The sequence below is a fragment of the Populus nigra genome, chromosome 1 (genome assembly GCF_951802175.1).
Source record: "Populus nigra chromosome 1, ddPopNigr1.1, whole genome shotgun sequence".
NCBI classification, from domain to species: Eukaryota; Viridiplantae; Streptophyta; class Magnoliopsida; order Malpighiales; family Salicaceae; genus Populus; species Populus nigra.
Window position 1 is genome coordinate 42,982,091 of NC_084852.1, and position 16,816 is coordinate 42,998,906.

The following is a 16,816-nucleotide window of genomic DNA, read 5'->3' on the forward strand; positions in this document are numbered from 1 at the left end:
CCACTGTTAACTAATTAAAAATACATAGTGATTGACTTTAACCACTTTGCGTAAAGTCTGATAACTAAAGTTTTTATTTTTAAAAAATTATTTTAATATATTTTTAAATAAAAACATGATTTAAAATTATTATTTTTTTTTTATATTATTCCAAACACCTCTGGAAGGTTCCTCTTCCATTTTATTATGTCTTTTAGACGTAGTCAGTCCACTAAAAGAAAAGAAAATTAAAGGAGTGTGAGCACTATATAAAGGTATGTCGTTTTATACGTGGATTTTTTCTTTTTTATGACCGACTCTTTTACGATGTTTACTGCTTTATTATTTTGTGATGATTGCATGACTATAATTTTAACCACTAGAATATTTTCGGACTTGTTTTTAATCTTAAAATTAATAAGTTCTCCTCAATTGGATTTTAAGCAAATTAATTTACCATATCTGAACTGATGTATTTATTGTTTTTTTTTTGGAATTAAATTCAAGAATATAATATAAGAAACAAACTCACTTTTTGGAACTTAAATTAAAACGATAATAATGATTCTGTACAAGAATCATAGTATGTTAATTATGCCTAAGCTGGAAATTAAGTGGTTTGCCCATGGGGACGACAAATGATGATTGTAAAAGAGATGAATGAATCGGATTTCAACTGTTGAAATATTTAAACCCATCAGTGGTAGCAGCCACAACAGCCTCTTTAATTTCCACTGAATCTTTTGTTCACATATATATATATATATATATATATATATATATATATATATATATATTTTAATCATTTTAATATATAAATATTAAAAAAATTATTTTAATATATTTCTAAATAAAACATCATTTAAAAAATATTATTTACCACAATTAGAAACACAACCTCACCTAAGATGAGAAATGTTACTGAACACCAACTTATTTCTGTAGTATTTTTCTTGTGTTTCTGATTGAAAAAACTACATGTTTTTCTTGCTAGAATATAAATGAAATAAACACTCTGATACTATTATTTTTTTAATAAAAATCTAAGGATATATTTGGTAAAATGTTGTAACACAGTGAATGAATTGAAATAACATTATAAATAGGGTCCTAATTTGCCAATTAGGAACTAATAGCTTCTTCTTCTTCTTCTTTTTTACTAACAGTTTAAAGTAAATGGAGGGAAATGAAGGAGGACAAAAAGAAAGAAAGAAAGAAGAGAAATGAACGCGGCAACTTGGATGGTTTCGTTTTTGGTTTCATAGAAGTGGTAGTGAAGCAGATAATGATGGCTCATTATTTTATGTTCCATTTCCTCAGCAGCAGCAAGTAGTACAGTTGATGGATTCCATGGAATCACACACAAACAATTGTGCAGGACAAAAACCAAATTGTGTTTCACCCTCCTCCCTCCTCCCCCACTTCCACTCCCACGTTTCCCCTCTCTCATTCAGATAAAAGAAAAAAACAGAAGAAAGAAGAAGACATCAAATTCCATATCATCTCTTGCAAGAGAAATATATATTAATACACAATAAAAACTTTGTTTCTTTGAATGTAAACCACTCTCAATCTTTAAAAAAAAAAAAAAAACACGACAAAAATGCCAGAACCAACTGAAGGTGGAGGAGGGGGTGAGTCCGAAGGAAGGAAGTCAATGGAGTTGGATCTTGATCTTGATAGTTCTTGGCCTTTAGATCAGATCTCTTTTATTTCTTCAAACCCCATGTCAGCTTTTCTTATTTCTTCTTCTAATGAACAGCCTTGTTCTCCCCTCTGGGCTTTCTCTGATGCTGCTGATGATAGACTTCTTGCTGCTGCTGCTGCTGCTGGTCAGGCTTCCTCTTCTTTTGTTGGTGGCCTTCGCTTGTCTGATAATCCTATCGTACTCACATGTCGGTCCCGTAATTTGTTTTCTTTTTTTCTTTTTGAACTTTGGTGTTGTGTACGTGAATGAATGAAGATTATTTGATGCTAAAGTTGCTTTCTTTGAATGAATGAAATGGTGAAAAAGTTGCAAATTTTTAGTTTTGTTGTGGTGGTGTTAGAAATTTTTTTACTTCTTTCTTACCTTCTCAGATTGAAAAGTTTGTTGTTTTGTGTACGGTGGTGAATGCAGAGAGGGAGTTTCTGTTGGGTTTTCTTTTCTGTGTTTAATTTGTTTTTTGGTCATATTTGGTGCTTTTGGTCGGTCAATTTGAGCTTTTCTTTGGTCTGCTTATTGTATAACTTATTGTCTTGTTGATTGTATTGAGGGATTGAAATTTCATTGGTGTCTGAATTTGAGCTAAAACTTTCTCAAAGCATGTGTTCATCACAGATATTGGAACTCTGGAAGCGTGCTTGTATAAATTAAAGCCAAGACTCGAGCAATGAAAATGAAACATGAACATGATCTCCAGTGTTCTGGAAGATGAGAAAACCAAAATCCAAGAAGGAAAAAGTGGTGCAATTGATTTTTGTCCGTTTTAATGGTCTTAATTTTGTCTTCTCTCAAATGAATGGTATCAGTCGATACCTGAACTCAGTACTGCCTTAAATCTGGAGACTTTGTTCAAGTTTGGTGTTCTTTCTCATTATCTTTTTGGCAAAATTTATATCCTTTGAAGTTTGAGGTCATACAGAGGATTTTTCAAGTCTAAGTAGGCTGCTCTTGCTCTTTCACCAGTTAACTGTATCATTTAATTTCTCGCAGTCTGTCTTCTATATACACTATTGCAGCTCATCGACCACTATCAGGATGGCGAATCATTTTTTTTTTTTCTTCACTGCTGACTTGGAAATTTTCTTAATGCAGGTAATCCAAATTCGGTAACTGAAAGCAAAGGGGAAAATGATGATAACAGTAAACTTCCTTCTCCGTTTTTGGGATTAATGCCTATTGACAACCCTGATGGGTATTGTATAATTAAAGAGAGAATGACACGGGCCCTGAGACATTTCAAAGAATCAACTGAACAACATATTCTAGCTCAGGTTTGGGCACCTGTGAAGAATGGGGGTGGGTATGCGTTGACAACTTCAGGGCAACCCTTCGTTATTGATCCTCATAGTAATGGACTTCATCAGTATAGGATGGTCTCTCTTATGTATAAGTTCTCTGTGGACGGAGAGAGTGATGGAGAGCTTGGGCTACCTGGCCGTGTTTTCAGACAAAAATTACCGGAATGGACTCCCAATGTTCAGTATTACTCCAGCAAGGAGTATTCACGGCTTGATCATGCTCTACACTACAATGTTCGGGGAACCGTGGCTTTGCCAGTCTTCGAACCTTCTGGACAGTCTTGTGTAGGTGTGGTTGAACTCATTATGACTTCACAGAAGATCAACTATGCACCCGAGGTTGATAAAGTCTGCAAGGCACTTGAGGTTAGGTTTCATCTCCCTTTGATACGCATATTAATCACATGCTATTTCCTTTCTTGATTGAGCTTGGTGATCCTTTAATTTTTAGTGGGATTTCCTATGGGAAACTTTAATATATGATTATTTTGATCACATTACATACACCTTGGCAAGTACTTCATATCGAGATTCCCAGTCACATAATTTCAGTTGTTCTGCAGGCAGTAGATTTGAAAAGTTCAGAGATATTGGACCCTCCAAGCACACAGGTGAGGTGCCATAACATATTTTATGTAAAATCTGGTATTATTTGGAGAACAACAAGATAAATCTTGTCCTCTTCTCTCATTTCTTCCCCCTTTATTCTCACACATGTATACTTGGCACTGCTTTTACACCAGATTTGTAATGAAGGTCGCCAAAATGCACTGGCTGAAATTTTGGAGATATTGACAATGGTATGTGAAACTCACAAATTGCCTTTGGCCCAGACATGGGTTCCATGCATGCATCGCAGTGTTCTGGCCTATGGCGGTGGTCTGAAGAAGACCTGTACCAGCTTTGATGGCAGTTGCAATGGGCAAGTCTGCATGTCCACAACTGATGTGGCATTCTATGTAGTGGATGCTCACATGTGGGGTTTTAGGGAGGCCTGTCTTGAGCATCACTTACAAAAGGGTCAAGGGGTTGCTGGGAGGGCATTTTTTTCCCACAACCTATGCTTCTGCCCAGATATTACCCAGTTTTGCAAGACTGAGTATCCTCTAGTACATTATGCACGCATGTTTGGATTAACCAGCTGTTTTGCAATCTGCTTGCGGAGCAGTTATACTGGAGATGATGATTACATCCTTGAATTTTTTCTGCCCCCTAACTTCACAGACAGTCGTGAATGGAAGACTTTGTTAGGCTCCATATTGGCAATAATGAAGCAGGATTTCCAGAGTCTCAAGGTTGCTTCTGGGATGGACCTTGAAGAGGAGGAAGGATTTGTAGAGATGATTCAAGTTTCTACTAATGGGAGACTTGATTTGAGACTTGAATGCATTCAGATACCCCAATCTACAAAATCTCCCCCAGATGACAATGCGTTGCTAAATGGACCGATTGTACAAATTTATCCAGAAAAGAATCAATTAATGTTGGACTTGGATGTCATAAAAAATGGAGGCAGTGCTGTTCAAGCAGATGTCAGGCAAACTCATGCTTCTCTTACAGAGAAAGAGACAAAAAAGCCAAAAGAGAGGAAACGTGGAAAGGCAGAGAAAATGATTAGTCTAGAGGTTCTCCAACAATATTTTACTGGAAGTCTGAAAGATGCTGCAAAGAGCCTTGGTGGTACGATTATGCACTTGAATAAATTGTCACTTGTAATTTTCTTGTGGTTATTGCAAAGATGCTGATCTCTTTCTTTATAAAAGCTGGTTAATGTTGTGATATAGCATGTTATAAAATGGATTTTTCTTAGATAATTTCTTGTGCTACACTTTACAGTTTGCCCTACTACAATGAAGCGCATTTGCAGGCAGCATGGGATATCTCGCTGGCCATCTCGCAAGATCAAGAAGGTTAATCGTTCCCTGTCTAAGCTTAAGCGGGTAATTGAATCAGTCCAAGGCACTGAAGGAGCATTTTCTTTAACTCCTCTCACTACAAGTTCTCTTCCTGTCGCTGGTGGTACCATTTCTTGGCCTCCCAATTTGAATGGGAGAAATCAACAGAACTCACCAAACTCTAAATCCTCTGAACATCATGGTGACAAGAATGGATCACCCACCTGTAGAACGCCAGGAAGCGATGTAAAGGCTGGTTTCGAAGATCAATTGCTAGGATGTAGAAAATTGAGTCTAGAGGAACTCACTGTGCAAAATAGGTTTTCACCAGAGTTAGGTAAAGGCTCAAACAGATCCAAAACAAGGGGTGGTTCGAGGGATGAGAGTGCAGGAACTCCTACTTCTCATGGCTCATGCCAAGGTTGCCCAGAAAATGAAAGTGCACCTGCAAAGGACCCATCTGTTTCTCCTGTCCATGAGCGATGCATTAAAGCAGGGGGGTCACCTGAACTGGCTCTTCAACAAACCAGGGAACTAAATCTGTCAGCTGCTTACTCAATACCTGATGCTTTTTTCGCAACGGAAGCTCAAGAACAATTTGGTGGAATGCTAATAGAGGATACTGGAAGTTCGAAAGATTTGAGCAACCTTTGTCCTGCCATGGCAGATGCTATTGTGGATGAGCGATTTCCAGAATCTAAATGGACAGATCCTCCTAGTTCAGATATAAATCCCACACAAATGATTGCTGCTCTTTCGATCGCAATGCCGCATGTAACATCTAGGCAAGAAATGAATAGCGTAACCATAAAGGCAACATATAGGGAAGACATAATAAGGTTCCGAATCTCTCTGAGTTCTGGGATCGCGGAGTTAAAAGAGGAAGTAGCCAAGAGGCTGAGGTTGGAGGTGGGTACATTTGACATCAAGTATCTGGATGATGATCATGAATGGATTTTGATTGCCCGTGATGCTGACTTGCATGAGTGTATGGATGTTTCAAGATCATCAAATAGTAATATGATCAGGGTATCAGTTCATGATGCAAATGCCAATCTTGGGAGCTCCTGTGAGAGCACTTGGGAGATATGAATAGTTTGAAAATATGGAAAGTTTGGAGCACAATTCTTAGATTCCTAGGCAAACGATGCTGTAGATTTTCTGTTCTGAGAATTTGATTGGATTGTAACAAATTTTCCTTTGAATTATAGAGATCCACCTCTTCGGTTTTCTATATTGACATGGTTCGCTGATACATGAAGGCATGAGATGGGAATGGATTAACTCCAACCTGCTATCTATGTTTCAGATTTCTGAATACGGGAAGCTCAAAATCTTTAAAATCTCCATGCCTCTGCTCTCTACTTCCTCACACGATGACAAGAACATCATCATAAAGGTGATATGTAGGGAAGACCAAACAACTGGGCTTTAATAGCCTGAGATACAGGCTTGCAGGAGCCCATGCGCTGCAGTGATTTTGTTAGTTCCATCTTCACTTTAGCAAATTCGATGAAGCCTTTGGCAAAGGAAGCGAGGGGATGTACTTTCTGTAGCAATCACAATTTCTGCATAATTAAAACAATCCAGTTATTTATTCCTCACTTAAACACATTCTATTAAGCCCATAAGCTAACAATTTCTCCTAATTAATAATCTCCATTTCAAAAACAAGTACAAACATAGCATTATGCTATATTCCATATGTATTAAAGCACAGTAAGGTTAAAAAGATATAAAATAGCAATTAAAATTTGAGAAATAGAATGAAGGCGGCATGATTAAGGAGACTAAGCCCTAATTTGGGATTGTAGCAACATTAAATATACAACGATGAGCCTTTGTTGCTTGTCTTAATGACTTAACAATTCCATGAAAGTTGATGATAACATATACTTGAAGAATATGGTTCAATTGAAAGCAACTTTATGCTTGATTGAAAATCTAAAAGGAGGTTGACACTAGATGATTGTTGGCAGACTACACACAACTGATCAGAAGACAGTTTTGGGAGAATCCAAAAAGTTAATGATTTTTTTTATGATGAGTCAAATAACATCACACTTAGGGACATGATCAGACTTGACAAACAATAAGAGTAGTAATCATCGCGAACAACCTAGAATGAGCATTACACTTACATTTGAGTGAAGAACTGGCATACGGTAGACTCGGATGAGCAAGTGAATTAGAAAAACTGAGAAAGTTGTGGATAACAAACAAAGGCATCCTATGATGATAAAGTATCAAAGAGGGGGATGTATTTCAAACCAGGTAAGGATGCATGTATGTCATGCAAAGCATTGCATAAATGTTTTTGAATTATTAAAAAAAATCATCAATGAAATCAGGCAAGATTTTGATGAATTTGAGTTCACAAAGAAAGAATCATTGAGCTATGATAGCAAGGAAATAAGAAGATTAACCCTGTAAATAAGAAGCACCAAGTTTTCAAACCTCATGATCGAGAAGTATCAGGTCAACCCTACAATCAGGAAGCACCAAGTTTTCAACCCTGTCATCGAGAATCCTAATTTTTAAACCCTACAATCAGGAAGAAAAATGAGAAGAACCATACTATTAGAAAATTCTCAAGAAAATAATAAAGTTCAAACCTTGTCATCAAGAAGAACAAAAAAAAACCTACCATCAAGAATTTGAGTTTTGAGAACCATGTCATCAGGAATCTCAATTTTCAATTCTACAATTAAAATAATTAAAGACACCCTTAAAAAGTTCTAGTTAAAAGGGATTGTTGAGATAAGGATTATATGTTAATCCAACTGAGACAACATTTTGGTTCTAATTAAAAGGGATTGTCAAATTGGTATCTCAGGTTGACTGAGCTGAAGATAAAGATTTTGGTTTTGGTTAAAAGAAATCGTCAGATTGGTATCTCAGGTTGACTGACATGAATGCAACATTTTAGTTCTAGTTAAAGGGGACCGCTAGATGAGATCTTAGATTGACTGAGCAGAACACGAAAACCAAGGTTCTGGTTAAAATGGGTCTCTAGATTGAGATTTCAAGTTAACCCAAATGAAGGCAACATCCCAATTTTGTTAAAAGGGAATTGCCATATTGGGATTTCAAAATAACCAAGTTGTAAACAGTTTAATCATAGTTCTTATTAAAGGGCATGTCACCCGTAAAAATAGATTAATTTTTAGAATTTAAAAGGACGGGTCGCTCGTGAAAATAAACCAATTTCAGGGAAGAATGAACGTTTGCTGAAGTTCCTTTTGGAATTTGAAAAAGGACAGGTTGCCCATGAAAATAAGTCAATCTTCAAATGTCAAAAGAGGCAGGTCGCCCGTGAAAATTGACTAGTTTTTGAACGAAAAGGTCACTCAAGAAAATAGACCAGTTTTTAAATTTTCAAATAGGCAAGTTGCCTGTGAAAAAAAAGATCAATTTTAGGGAAGCATAAACATTTGCTGAAGTTCTTTTTGGAATTTGAAAAGGGCATGTCGTTGGTGAAAATAGACTAGTTTTTGAATTTCAAAATAAGCAGGTCACCTATGAAAACAAACCAGTTTTTGAATGGGCAGGTTGTCCGTGAAAATAGATCAATTTTTTAATTTCAACATAAGTAGGTCACTCGTGAAAATAGATCAATTTTAGAATAGCATGGAAGTTCTTTTTGAAATTTAAAAAGGCAAGTCACCCATGGAAATAGATCAGTTTTTTTAATTTAAAACGGGTGGGTCACCTATGAAAATAGATCAATTTCAGGAAAGTATGAATGATTGCTGAAGTACTTTCTGAGATTTAAAAAGATCAGGTCGCCCGTGAAAATAGACCAGTTTTTTAATTTTAAAATGGACGGGTCGCCCGTTAAAATAAACTGATTTTAGAGAAGTATGGACGTTTGCTGAAGTTTTTTTGGATTTAAAAGGGCAGGTCACCTGTGAAAATAGACCAGTTTTTTAATTTTAAAATGGACAAGTCGGCCATGAAAATAGACTAATCTTTGAATGTCAAAAGGGGTAAGTCACTCGTGTAAGTAGACCAATTTTTGAATGGGCAGGTCCCCCATGAAAATAGACTAGTGTTTGAATTTTAAAATGGATAAGTCAACCGTTAAAATAAACTTGTTTATTGAATTTCAAAAGAGGACAGGTCACCCATGATAATAAGATCATTTTATTCTTTGGATTGATGGATCACCCAACAAGTCAAGCAAATATTTTTTTATTTACAAGCTCACTATGTAAAACCTTAATGAGATTTTATTTCATAGGCGTTGTAAAGAGAGATATATGTAGCTACCCAATTTGTTATCCTATTTTTGAAAACATTTTGAGAAAAATCAAAAATAGCAAAAAACAACCAAAAAAACTCTAAAATATATGTTCTTGACGTGTTTGCATCGTTTTTGGCGTCTTTTCCAAATAATTTAAAATAAGAGAGAGAGAGAGAGAGAGAGAGAGAGAGAGAGAGAGAGAGAGAGGAGGAGGAGGAGGAGGAGGAGGAGAAATGCATTTAATTTTTAGTGATCTAATTATAATTGTGGATGGGAGAAGACCAATTTAAAAATTAAAAACCCTCTTACCAAGCAGCTTATTTTTTTAATCCAAGGATCCATTTTTCTTTGTTTTGTCTCCAAGTTATCAAATATTCAAATGAATGGTAGAGATTTATTCTTGAAATCCAATAATTGATCTTGTTTTGCTTTGCCTTCAAACCAAAGAAATTTATTCACCTATAAATATATGGTTATACCACTCACAAAAGAGAGAATGATGAAATTGAAAAGTAAAATAATTGAATAAAAGGATATAAAAAAGATTGATTTCAATCCGGGTTAACATCTCAAACTTGTGATCAAAGTCATGAGATCAGGATCACCCAATCATAAAAAATTACAAAGTCCAATTTCTAACCAATTTAATATTGAAGGGTGAAATTGAAAAAAAAATCAATTTTAAAAAAGAAGCTAAGGCAAAAAAAAATAGAAATCAAAAGAATAAAGATCAAATTTGAAACACAAATAAAATGAATGGACACCCTCTTTTTGCAAAGCAGGATTCAAACCACTTTGCCAAAATAAAAAATAGGTAAATATAAACAATAAAGAATATTAACAAATTTCAAATTTACTAGTTTAACCACTCAACCATCTAGATTATTGGTCATTATTTATGTCTATTTTTATTTTAAACAAAACCTTTTATTTTTTTTTAGAGAAAAAGAAATAGACAACATGTCACCTATAGAGACTCAGAATATGGCCACCATTTGCGGTTGAAAAATCGACGGTGTTTTTTTAGCCAAAAATCTAATTTTTCAAGTTATTTTTATTTAAAAACACTTCAAAACCCTTTTATAAATGACATAACAACTTTAAAACACCCAAAAATAAATAAATAAATAAAAACTAAATCAAACCTAATCTTCCTTTTCATTAATGTTTAGAGAAAAAAAAACCATTGTTATTAATCCCCTTTCATTGAATAAGATTCATTGACACCAAAAACATTGATTTTTATCAATGAAAAGTGATCAAACCAATGACTTTCTCTTTCCTCATCTTTTTTAGACTACTTTCTCTAGCTTTGGACTGAAATGCAAAGGAAATGATTTTTTGGATCAAAATTGAGATTATAACAATACAGGGATTGTAGGATAAGAAAAGGAAAGGCATGAGGGTGAAAAAAAAACTCTTAGCTTCAATTTTAAATTAGCCATGAGGTTTCTTCTTGTTTTGCACTATGGTCCTTTTTTTGAATTTTGTCCATAATTTACCAATTTTGACAAACTTGGCATAGAAGGTTGGACATTGAAAAAATAGTTGAAATTGGAGAAATTCTTCCTGGCACTGTTCACTGTTAGTGAATTCCTTAGCGTTTTAGTATACTTGGCAATGGTAAATCCTTTTAAGCAAATTTGCAGCAGTGTATTCCCTAGGGGCTTGTCCATGCAAAGCAGTGATGGCATCCATGCCATCACGAGTACGGAGTACATGGACTTGTAGGCTTATGGCAGTAGAGTTCAGTCCACATCAAGAAATCTGCAGTGCCTAAATCAATGATAAGACCCACCCATGTAGCCCATTAGCAAAAATGCTGCTTAATTCTAATCTATTTAATTAATCAATATTTTGACAGATATCCTTATCCTATCACTCGGCATTGATTACTAGAGAAAGTTCTTGCCATTGGTTGAGTATGGTGAAGACTAATGTTACAGCGGGGTTTATTTTTCAGACACGAGTAGGTATATGGTTGGGATTAGCTGATTCCTATCATAGCAGTTTATAGATTGACGGGAGCCCACGTTGCTTTTATGAGAGAACGTCCATGTCGAGCGGGCGGCAGGCTATCATTGGTTGGGCTGTGCAATCATTTAGAGCGTAGGTTACACATAAGTTTTTACCAGCTATTCTCGTTGCCACTATGCAGGCTCAAACTCTGGCAGAGTGCTAGAAGATTAGGTAAAATTTGTTACCAGATAGAAAGAAGCAACCCCCACAAAACCATTTGGGGAGTTGTGTGTATCACATGAATTCTTGAGTTCATGTTACAGCAATAATATGCGGGGGCCGCAGAGTCATGATTGAGACATGCATAAGAAAACATCAGGCATTCTCAAAATTTATTCGCTCAAATGAACATTCTTCGTTGCGGTGAACAACTTTGAGGTCACAATACAGACAAGCAATAAAACAATTCAAATAGACAACAAATGGATTTCAAAGCTCAAGGAACAGAAACTCACCAGATTACAACTTCGACACTATACAGGTCTTCTATGCTACAGAATGTGCAGGTGTGGTAAAGTAGATAAATACGATCAGTACATTTTCAAATTCTAAAACCCCACTTCTTCGTTGATTCCTTCTTAGTCCTCCTTGAATTAGGATCGATGAGATTCTCCAATGATTTTGCCTTTTTGTTACGAGCCCTGCCTGCTTCTTTCAGGAGCTCAGCTAGCCTACTCTTCTCATCTTCAAAATCGGGATTTGCAATTCCAAGCTTTTCTTCTCTGAGCTTTAGAACATGCTCCAAGATCTCTATTGCATCTTCAACCCTGCAATGGAAGCCATAAAGATCAACAAGAGACAAAAATAAATAAATCTATAGCTTTAAGCAATGTTCGAAGTAGCAAGGTTGGAAACCCAAAACTAGCCATAAATGCTTTTTTATCTAGAATGCTGTCTCTACTATAAGTAATCATTATAAGCTTTACAAAACCAAAATTATAAAACTGGAATGTACACTTCAAAACCTAAGCCATGACTTAGTTCTTAAACCCCCACCATAAGTCTTCTCATCTCGGCAATGCATATATATTGGAGAAAGGTGAAAGCACAAAAACATCAAATAAGTAATTTTCATAAGCAACAACTTCACATATAAGAATGTGCTAAACTAGAAACAGAAACTCAACCAATTATACTCTATCTAGAAATCCTCCCCGGGGACAAAATTCAAACTCAAACATCAAAATGGATAAATCAACCACTCATCATAATAAGACGGTGTTTGATAGCATAGTAAAAGGTTGTTTTTCAAAGTGTTTTTCACTTGGAAATACATTAAAATAATGTTTTTTTTATTTTTAAAATTTATTTTTTACATCAGCACATCAAAACGATTCAAAAACACTAAAAAAAAATCAAAATAATGCCTAAAAAAATTAATTTGAAGCAAAAAAAAATCAAATTTTGAAAAAAAAATAGGTTGCACCGCAACCCCAAACAAGGTCCAACTCTGACATAATAAATATTGAGTAGCAATAGTTTGAAATGACATATTACCTCCCCAAAGCATCGTAAGTTGCTGCAAGATTGCTATATACTCCAATGGTATCTTGATGGCATGGGCCACACTCCTTTTCCAGTATCCCCCTTGCCTCTTCAAATAACTCACAAGCCTCATCTATTTTAAACAGTTGTACGCAAGCCAATCCCATCTGGTTCAGCACAACCCCAAAGAAGGCCGACTTCCTCTCACCACTACTTCTAAGTTTTGTTACAGCACTCTCGAATGAGTTCCTTGCTTCTTCATATCTCCCAACCATGTAAAACATCACTCCCATTCGAGCTTCAATCCCTGCAATGGTACTTTGCTGTCCTGGTTTATCCTCCAACAACTTCATTGCCTTTTGCAAGAGCTTCAATGCCTCCTCAGGCTCATCCACAGACTCAAAAATGGCAGAAATCTCAGTCAATCCCCCAGCAATCTCTTCTGCCGTGGTTCCCGGCACAGGTTTCGCATATATCCTCAGAGCATTTTCACAGTAAGACTTAGACTCTCGGAGTTTTCCAGTCCTATGATACAAGTCAGCAAGACGTACAAAGACGGATGCAACCGAAGGGTGGTTGTCACCCTTTGATGACTTGAAGACAGTGAGTGCTTTCTGATATGAGAAGACAGCCTCATCAAAGCGACAAAGAGACATGTAAATATTCCCAATGCTGACATCAATAGCAGCAACCTCATTGTCCTGTCCATTTGCAATCATTGCCATGCTGGCAAGGACAAGGTGCTCAAGTGCTGATTCATAATCTCCCTTTGCCTCGCATACAAGGGCCATCAGCCTGCGGTCAGCTGCTTCTTCAATAGATGCTGGTTCACTATGTGCACGATGAATTTCAAGAGTTTTCTTGCACAATTCTTCGGCTTTATCAAAGTTCATAGCTTGAACATGTGCCTCAGCTAAGTACCTGACGTTTCCAAATTAATGAACTAAAATCGAGTTAAACAAGAAGGCACATGCTGATTCAAACCTATTTTCACTATACATCATATGCAGAAACCAGCAAAACCTCAGTATTAAACATATCAGGCTTATTTAATCAGACTTTGAAAGAACAATAGCAAAAGAATTTGACAAACATAAACAACAACAAACTCATATCAAACAAAGAAGTAATAATAAAACTACTAATTTTATGATAAAAAGACCATATCACTACATAGTACATCCAAATATAAAACGACAAACAAATAGGAGCATACACAAAAATGGAAATATTAACTTCAGTTCTCCTACTTTTAGCCTGCGACAGCAAACCTTAACCTCAAATCTCTTCCTAAAATAGTAAAAAATCCGAATATTTTATATTTAAGGCGTAATCAATCTTAATTACCCTGTTAGCAACCACACACAAAACAACAAAGAATCCCCAAAAAATCAACACTTTCCCTCCAAATCCATTAACATTAGCATAATCAGCGAAAAAACACATTTTAATCACACTTGAAAGTCTTAATCTCTCATTAAGACAAAAGTCCCAACCTTAATTACCCCAATAAATCAAATTCACAATCACACAAAACCAACACCTTCAAAAACAAGGAAATCTCAGGAAAAAAAACAACCCATGAAGAAAAACATTTCAGAATCCAAAACCCACAAACCTGCAAGTCTCACCAACTCGTGGATCAATCTCCCCTAAGCTCTCGATCTGAATCTGCAACCCTTTCTCATAACACTCAATCGACTTATCAACTTGACCGAGCATTGAATAAGTATCCCCCAACTGCATATACCCACTAAATCCAGCAAGGGCATGATCCATTCCTTTACTCAAATCAGGCACTTTAATAGCCCTTTCAAGAACAGGCACTGCCTCTTCAAACCTCCCTAAACTGCAATAAATAGCACCCAAAACATGAAGACTCATAACAAGATCCAAACTTGGCTCTTCACCTTTTTCAATGGCCACTCTTTCAAAGGAATTTGATGCTCTGATTGCATAGTCCAATGCCTTAATGGGTCCTTCACCGGATGCAATGGTGTCACGGGCGAGCTTTAAGAGAAACGGGCCAAGATCGGGGTTGTCCAAGGAAGGATCCGAGAGGAGGGTATTCGGGTTAGGAGAATCTGGTGGGGGTTTTTTGGCGGAGCGTGCAGGGGAAGGTTTGGATCGAGATGGGGAAGGAGATGGGGGTTTTTTGGGAGTTGGGGTTCTGGGTTGTTGTTCGGATCGGGTTGAAGATTCGGGTCGGATCTCAGGGAGAGAAATGTTAAGTGGTGGTGCATCTGGTGGGGTTTTAACAGAGACAAGACCTGGCATGGCTGTCGTGTGAGGGATTGGCAGGGACGGAGAGTGAGTGAAGAAGAGTGAGAGTTATGGAGAAGAAATGGAAAATGAGAGGGGGGGAGGGGAGGTTAAGGAAGAAGGAATTAGGTGATTAGAGGAATAATTAAGAGAGATGATTAGAGACAAGGTACCAAGATGGAACAGACAGGTGGTGGTGGTGGTGGTAAATTCAGTACTCTTTTGTTAGGACAACAAACAACATTAGAATTTAGATCAGATCAGATAATTCAAGGTGAAGGGAGGCGAGTGTTCTTTTCTCTGTTTTGTTTTGTTTTTTTTTTTTCATGGATGTCGTCCTTTAATGGCTGTCTGGATTCTCTTTTTACTTTTTACTTTTTACTTATCTAACTGCCAACTGCCAAGTTGAAGTAAAGACTGATTTGTGCTCCTTACTCGAGAAGAAAAAATAAAATAAAATAATATTTGGGTCATTCAATGATTGAGCTTAGCCCTGCCAAGAGGCTGGAGAGAAAAGCCCTGCGGCAACTGACTGAACACTTTTACTCTGTTAGCTCCATGATTCGAGTGTATGGTTAAAATGTCATGGTTAGCCCCGCTCGGCCCTCAGGCTCGATCCGATGATAGGTTCGTTTCAAATTGTTCAGGGAGTTAGTTGACTTGGTTTTTGTAAATATTTTCTTTTTAATTGTTATCAAACGACGTCATTTCAACTTGCGATCAAAACCTATGGCCATGTGATAGGTCGCGCCGGATCTTATTAATATGCTACACACAAGTAATTGGGTATGTACAAGTCTTTAGACCTCCAAGGATAATTATTTTATGGTATGGAAATAATTGCATCTCGGATAATCTTTTATCAATAGAGTTCATCTTATGTTTTTTAAAATAAGCTCTTTATTCTATCTAAAAGTAAAGTTTAAATTCAAAACTTCTTTTATGTCTTGAATCAAATTCTTTAAGCCTTGTTACAAACAAAGAAGAAGAAGAGGAGGATGATGATTTTGGTTAGCATGGATTACCACTAAGGAAGATCAATATTTAGATTTGAGTCTAATTATCTTTTTAATTTTATTTGTCTCTAATGCTATAAAAACTTTGATTTCACCCTGTAGAATTCAATTTTATTTTTGCCTAGCATAGATATGTTATATATATTTATGAGATGGCATGCTCGCGCACTACTGCGGATTTATAAAACAAATGTATTTGATAGTGTTATAATTATAAATCAGCGTTAGATAAGTAATAAAAACTAAAAGTATGATGGAGCCAATATTTCATGACAGAAAAAAAAAGTTTTGTGATGATCAAAAACTTAGAGACCAAATAAAATGATTTGTAGTAATCCACAGTATTTTGCGAGGAAAGATACAGTATTTTCTCCACATGATTTAGCTTTTCTGTTAATAAAAAGCAAAAAAAAATTATAAAGCTAAATTATCTACCAACTTAATATTAAAAAAAAACCAACAGAGATAATTTTGGAAGGAAAAAAAACCCATGAGGAAAAACGTTGTAGCAATTGACACTGTTTTGTGAGGAAAACTACAATGCTTCCTTCAATAAAATCGACAAAGATAATTTTAGAAAAAATCATAAAAAAAATCATTTAGACAAATACTGTAGCAATTCACAGTGTTTTGTGAGAAAAGTTACAACGCTTTCCCCATATGATTTAGCTTTATTGTGATTATAATACTTAACCAACTCAATATTAAAAAAAAAATTGACAAAGATAATTTTGGAAAAAATTACAAAGCGAAATTTTTAATCAACTCAATATTAAAAAAGTAAAATCGACAAAGATAATTTAAAAAAAATAAACAAAAAACGAGGAAAAGTTGTAAAAAAGAAAAGTAATTTTGAAAAAAAATAAAAAATAAACAAAAAAAAGGAGGAAGTTGGAAAAATATAAAAAAGT

The 16,816-nt window shown here is 35.8% G+C and overlaps 2 protein-coding genes across 2 annotated transcripts; one reads left to right on the forward strand and one right to left on the reverse strand.

Annotated features, from left to right (window-relative positions):
* The first annotated feature begins 1,145 nt into the window (after nt 1-1,145).
* LOC133680974 (protein NLP7) lies at nt 1,146-6,111 on the forward strand. The gene is made up of 5 exons (XM_062104047.1): nt 1,146-1,874; nt 2,777-3,348; nt 3,546-3,593; nt 3,726-4,662; nt 4,819-6,111. Exons 1-5 carry the CDS (start codon nt 1,583-1,585, stop codon nt 5,967-5,969), a joined length of 3,000 nt encoding a protein of 999 aa, XP_061960031.1. The 5' UTR covers nt 1,146-1,582; the 3' UTR covers nt 5,970-6,111.
* Nucleotides 6,112-11,447: 5,336 nt separating this feature from the next.
* LOC133679096 (protein KINESIN LIGHT CHAIN-RELATED 1-like) lies at nt 11,448-15,213 on the reverse strand. Its single transcript, XM_062101609.1, has 3 exons — nt 14,246-15,213; nt 12,640-13,548; nt 11,448-11,909 (listed from the first exon to the last, which is right to left on the reverse strand). Exons 1-3 carry the CDS (start codon nt 14,902-14,904, stop codon nt 11,684-11,686), a joined length of 1,794 nt encoding a protein of 597 aa, XP_061957593.1. The 5' UTR covers nt 14,905-15,213; the 3' UTR covers nt 11,448-11,683.
* Nucleotides 15,214-16,816: the final 1,603 nt, after the last annotated feature.

Excerpts from the sequence above, each read along its gene's own strand:
- LOC133680974 (XM_062104047.1), top strand. The coding sequence starts at position 1,583 with ATGCCAGAACCAACTGAAGGTGGAGGAGGGGGTGAGTCCGAAGGAAGG. Across the intron at positions 1,875-2,776 it reads TAATCCTATCGTACTCACAT|GTAATCCAAATTCGGTAACT; the intron begins GTCGGTCCCGTA and ends TTCTTAATGCAG. Across the intron at positions 3,594-3,725 it reads TGGACCCTCCAAGCACACAG|ATTTGTAATGAAGGTCGCCA; the intron begins GTGAGGTGCCAT and ends CTTTTACACCAG.
- LOC133679096 (XM_062101609.1), bottom strand. The coding sequence starts at position 14,904 with ATGCCAGGTCTTGTCTCTGTTAAAACCCCACCAGATGCACCACCACTT. Across the intron at positions 13,549-14,245 it reads CGAGTTGGTGAGACTTGCAG|GTACTTAGCTGAGGCACATG; the intron begins GTTTGTGGGTTT and ends TGGAAACGTCAG. Across the intron at positions 11,910-12,639 it reads ACTTACGATGCTTTGGGGAG|GGTTGAAGATGCAATAGAGA; the intron begins GTAATATGTCAT and ends CTTCCATTGCAG.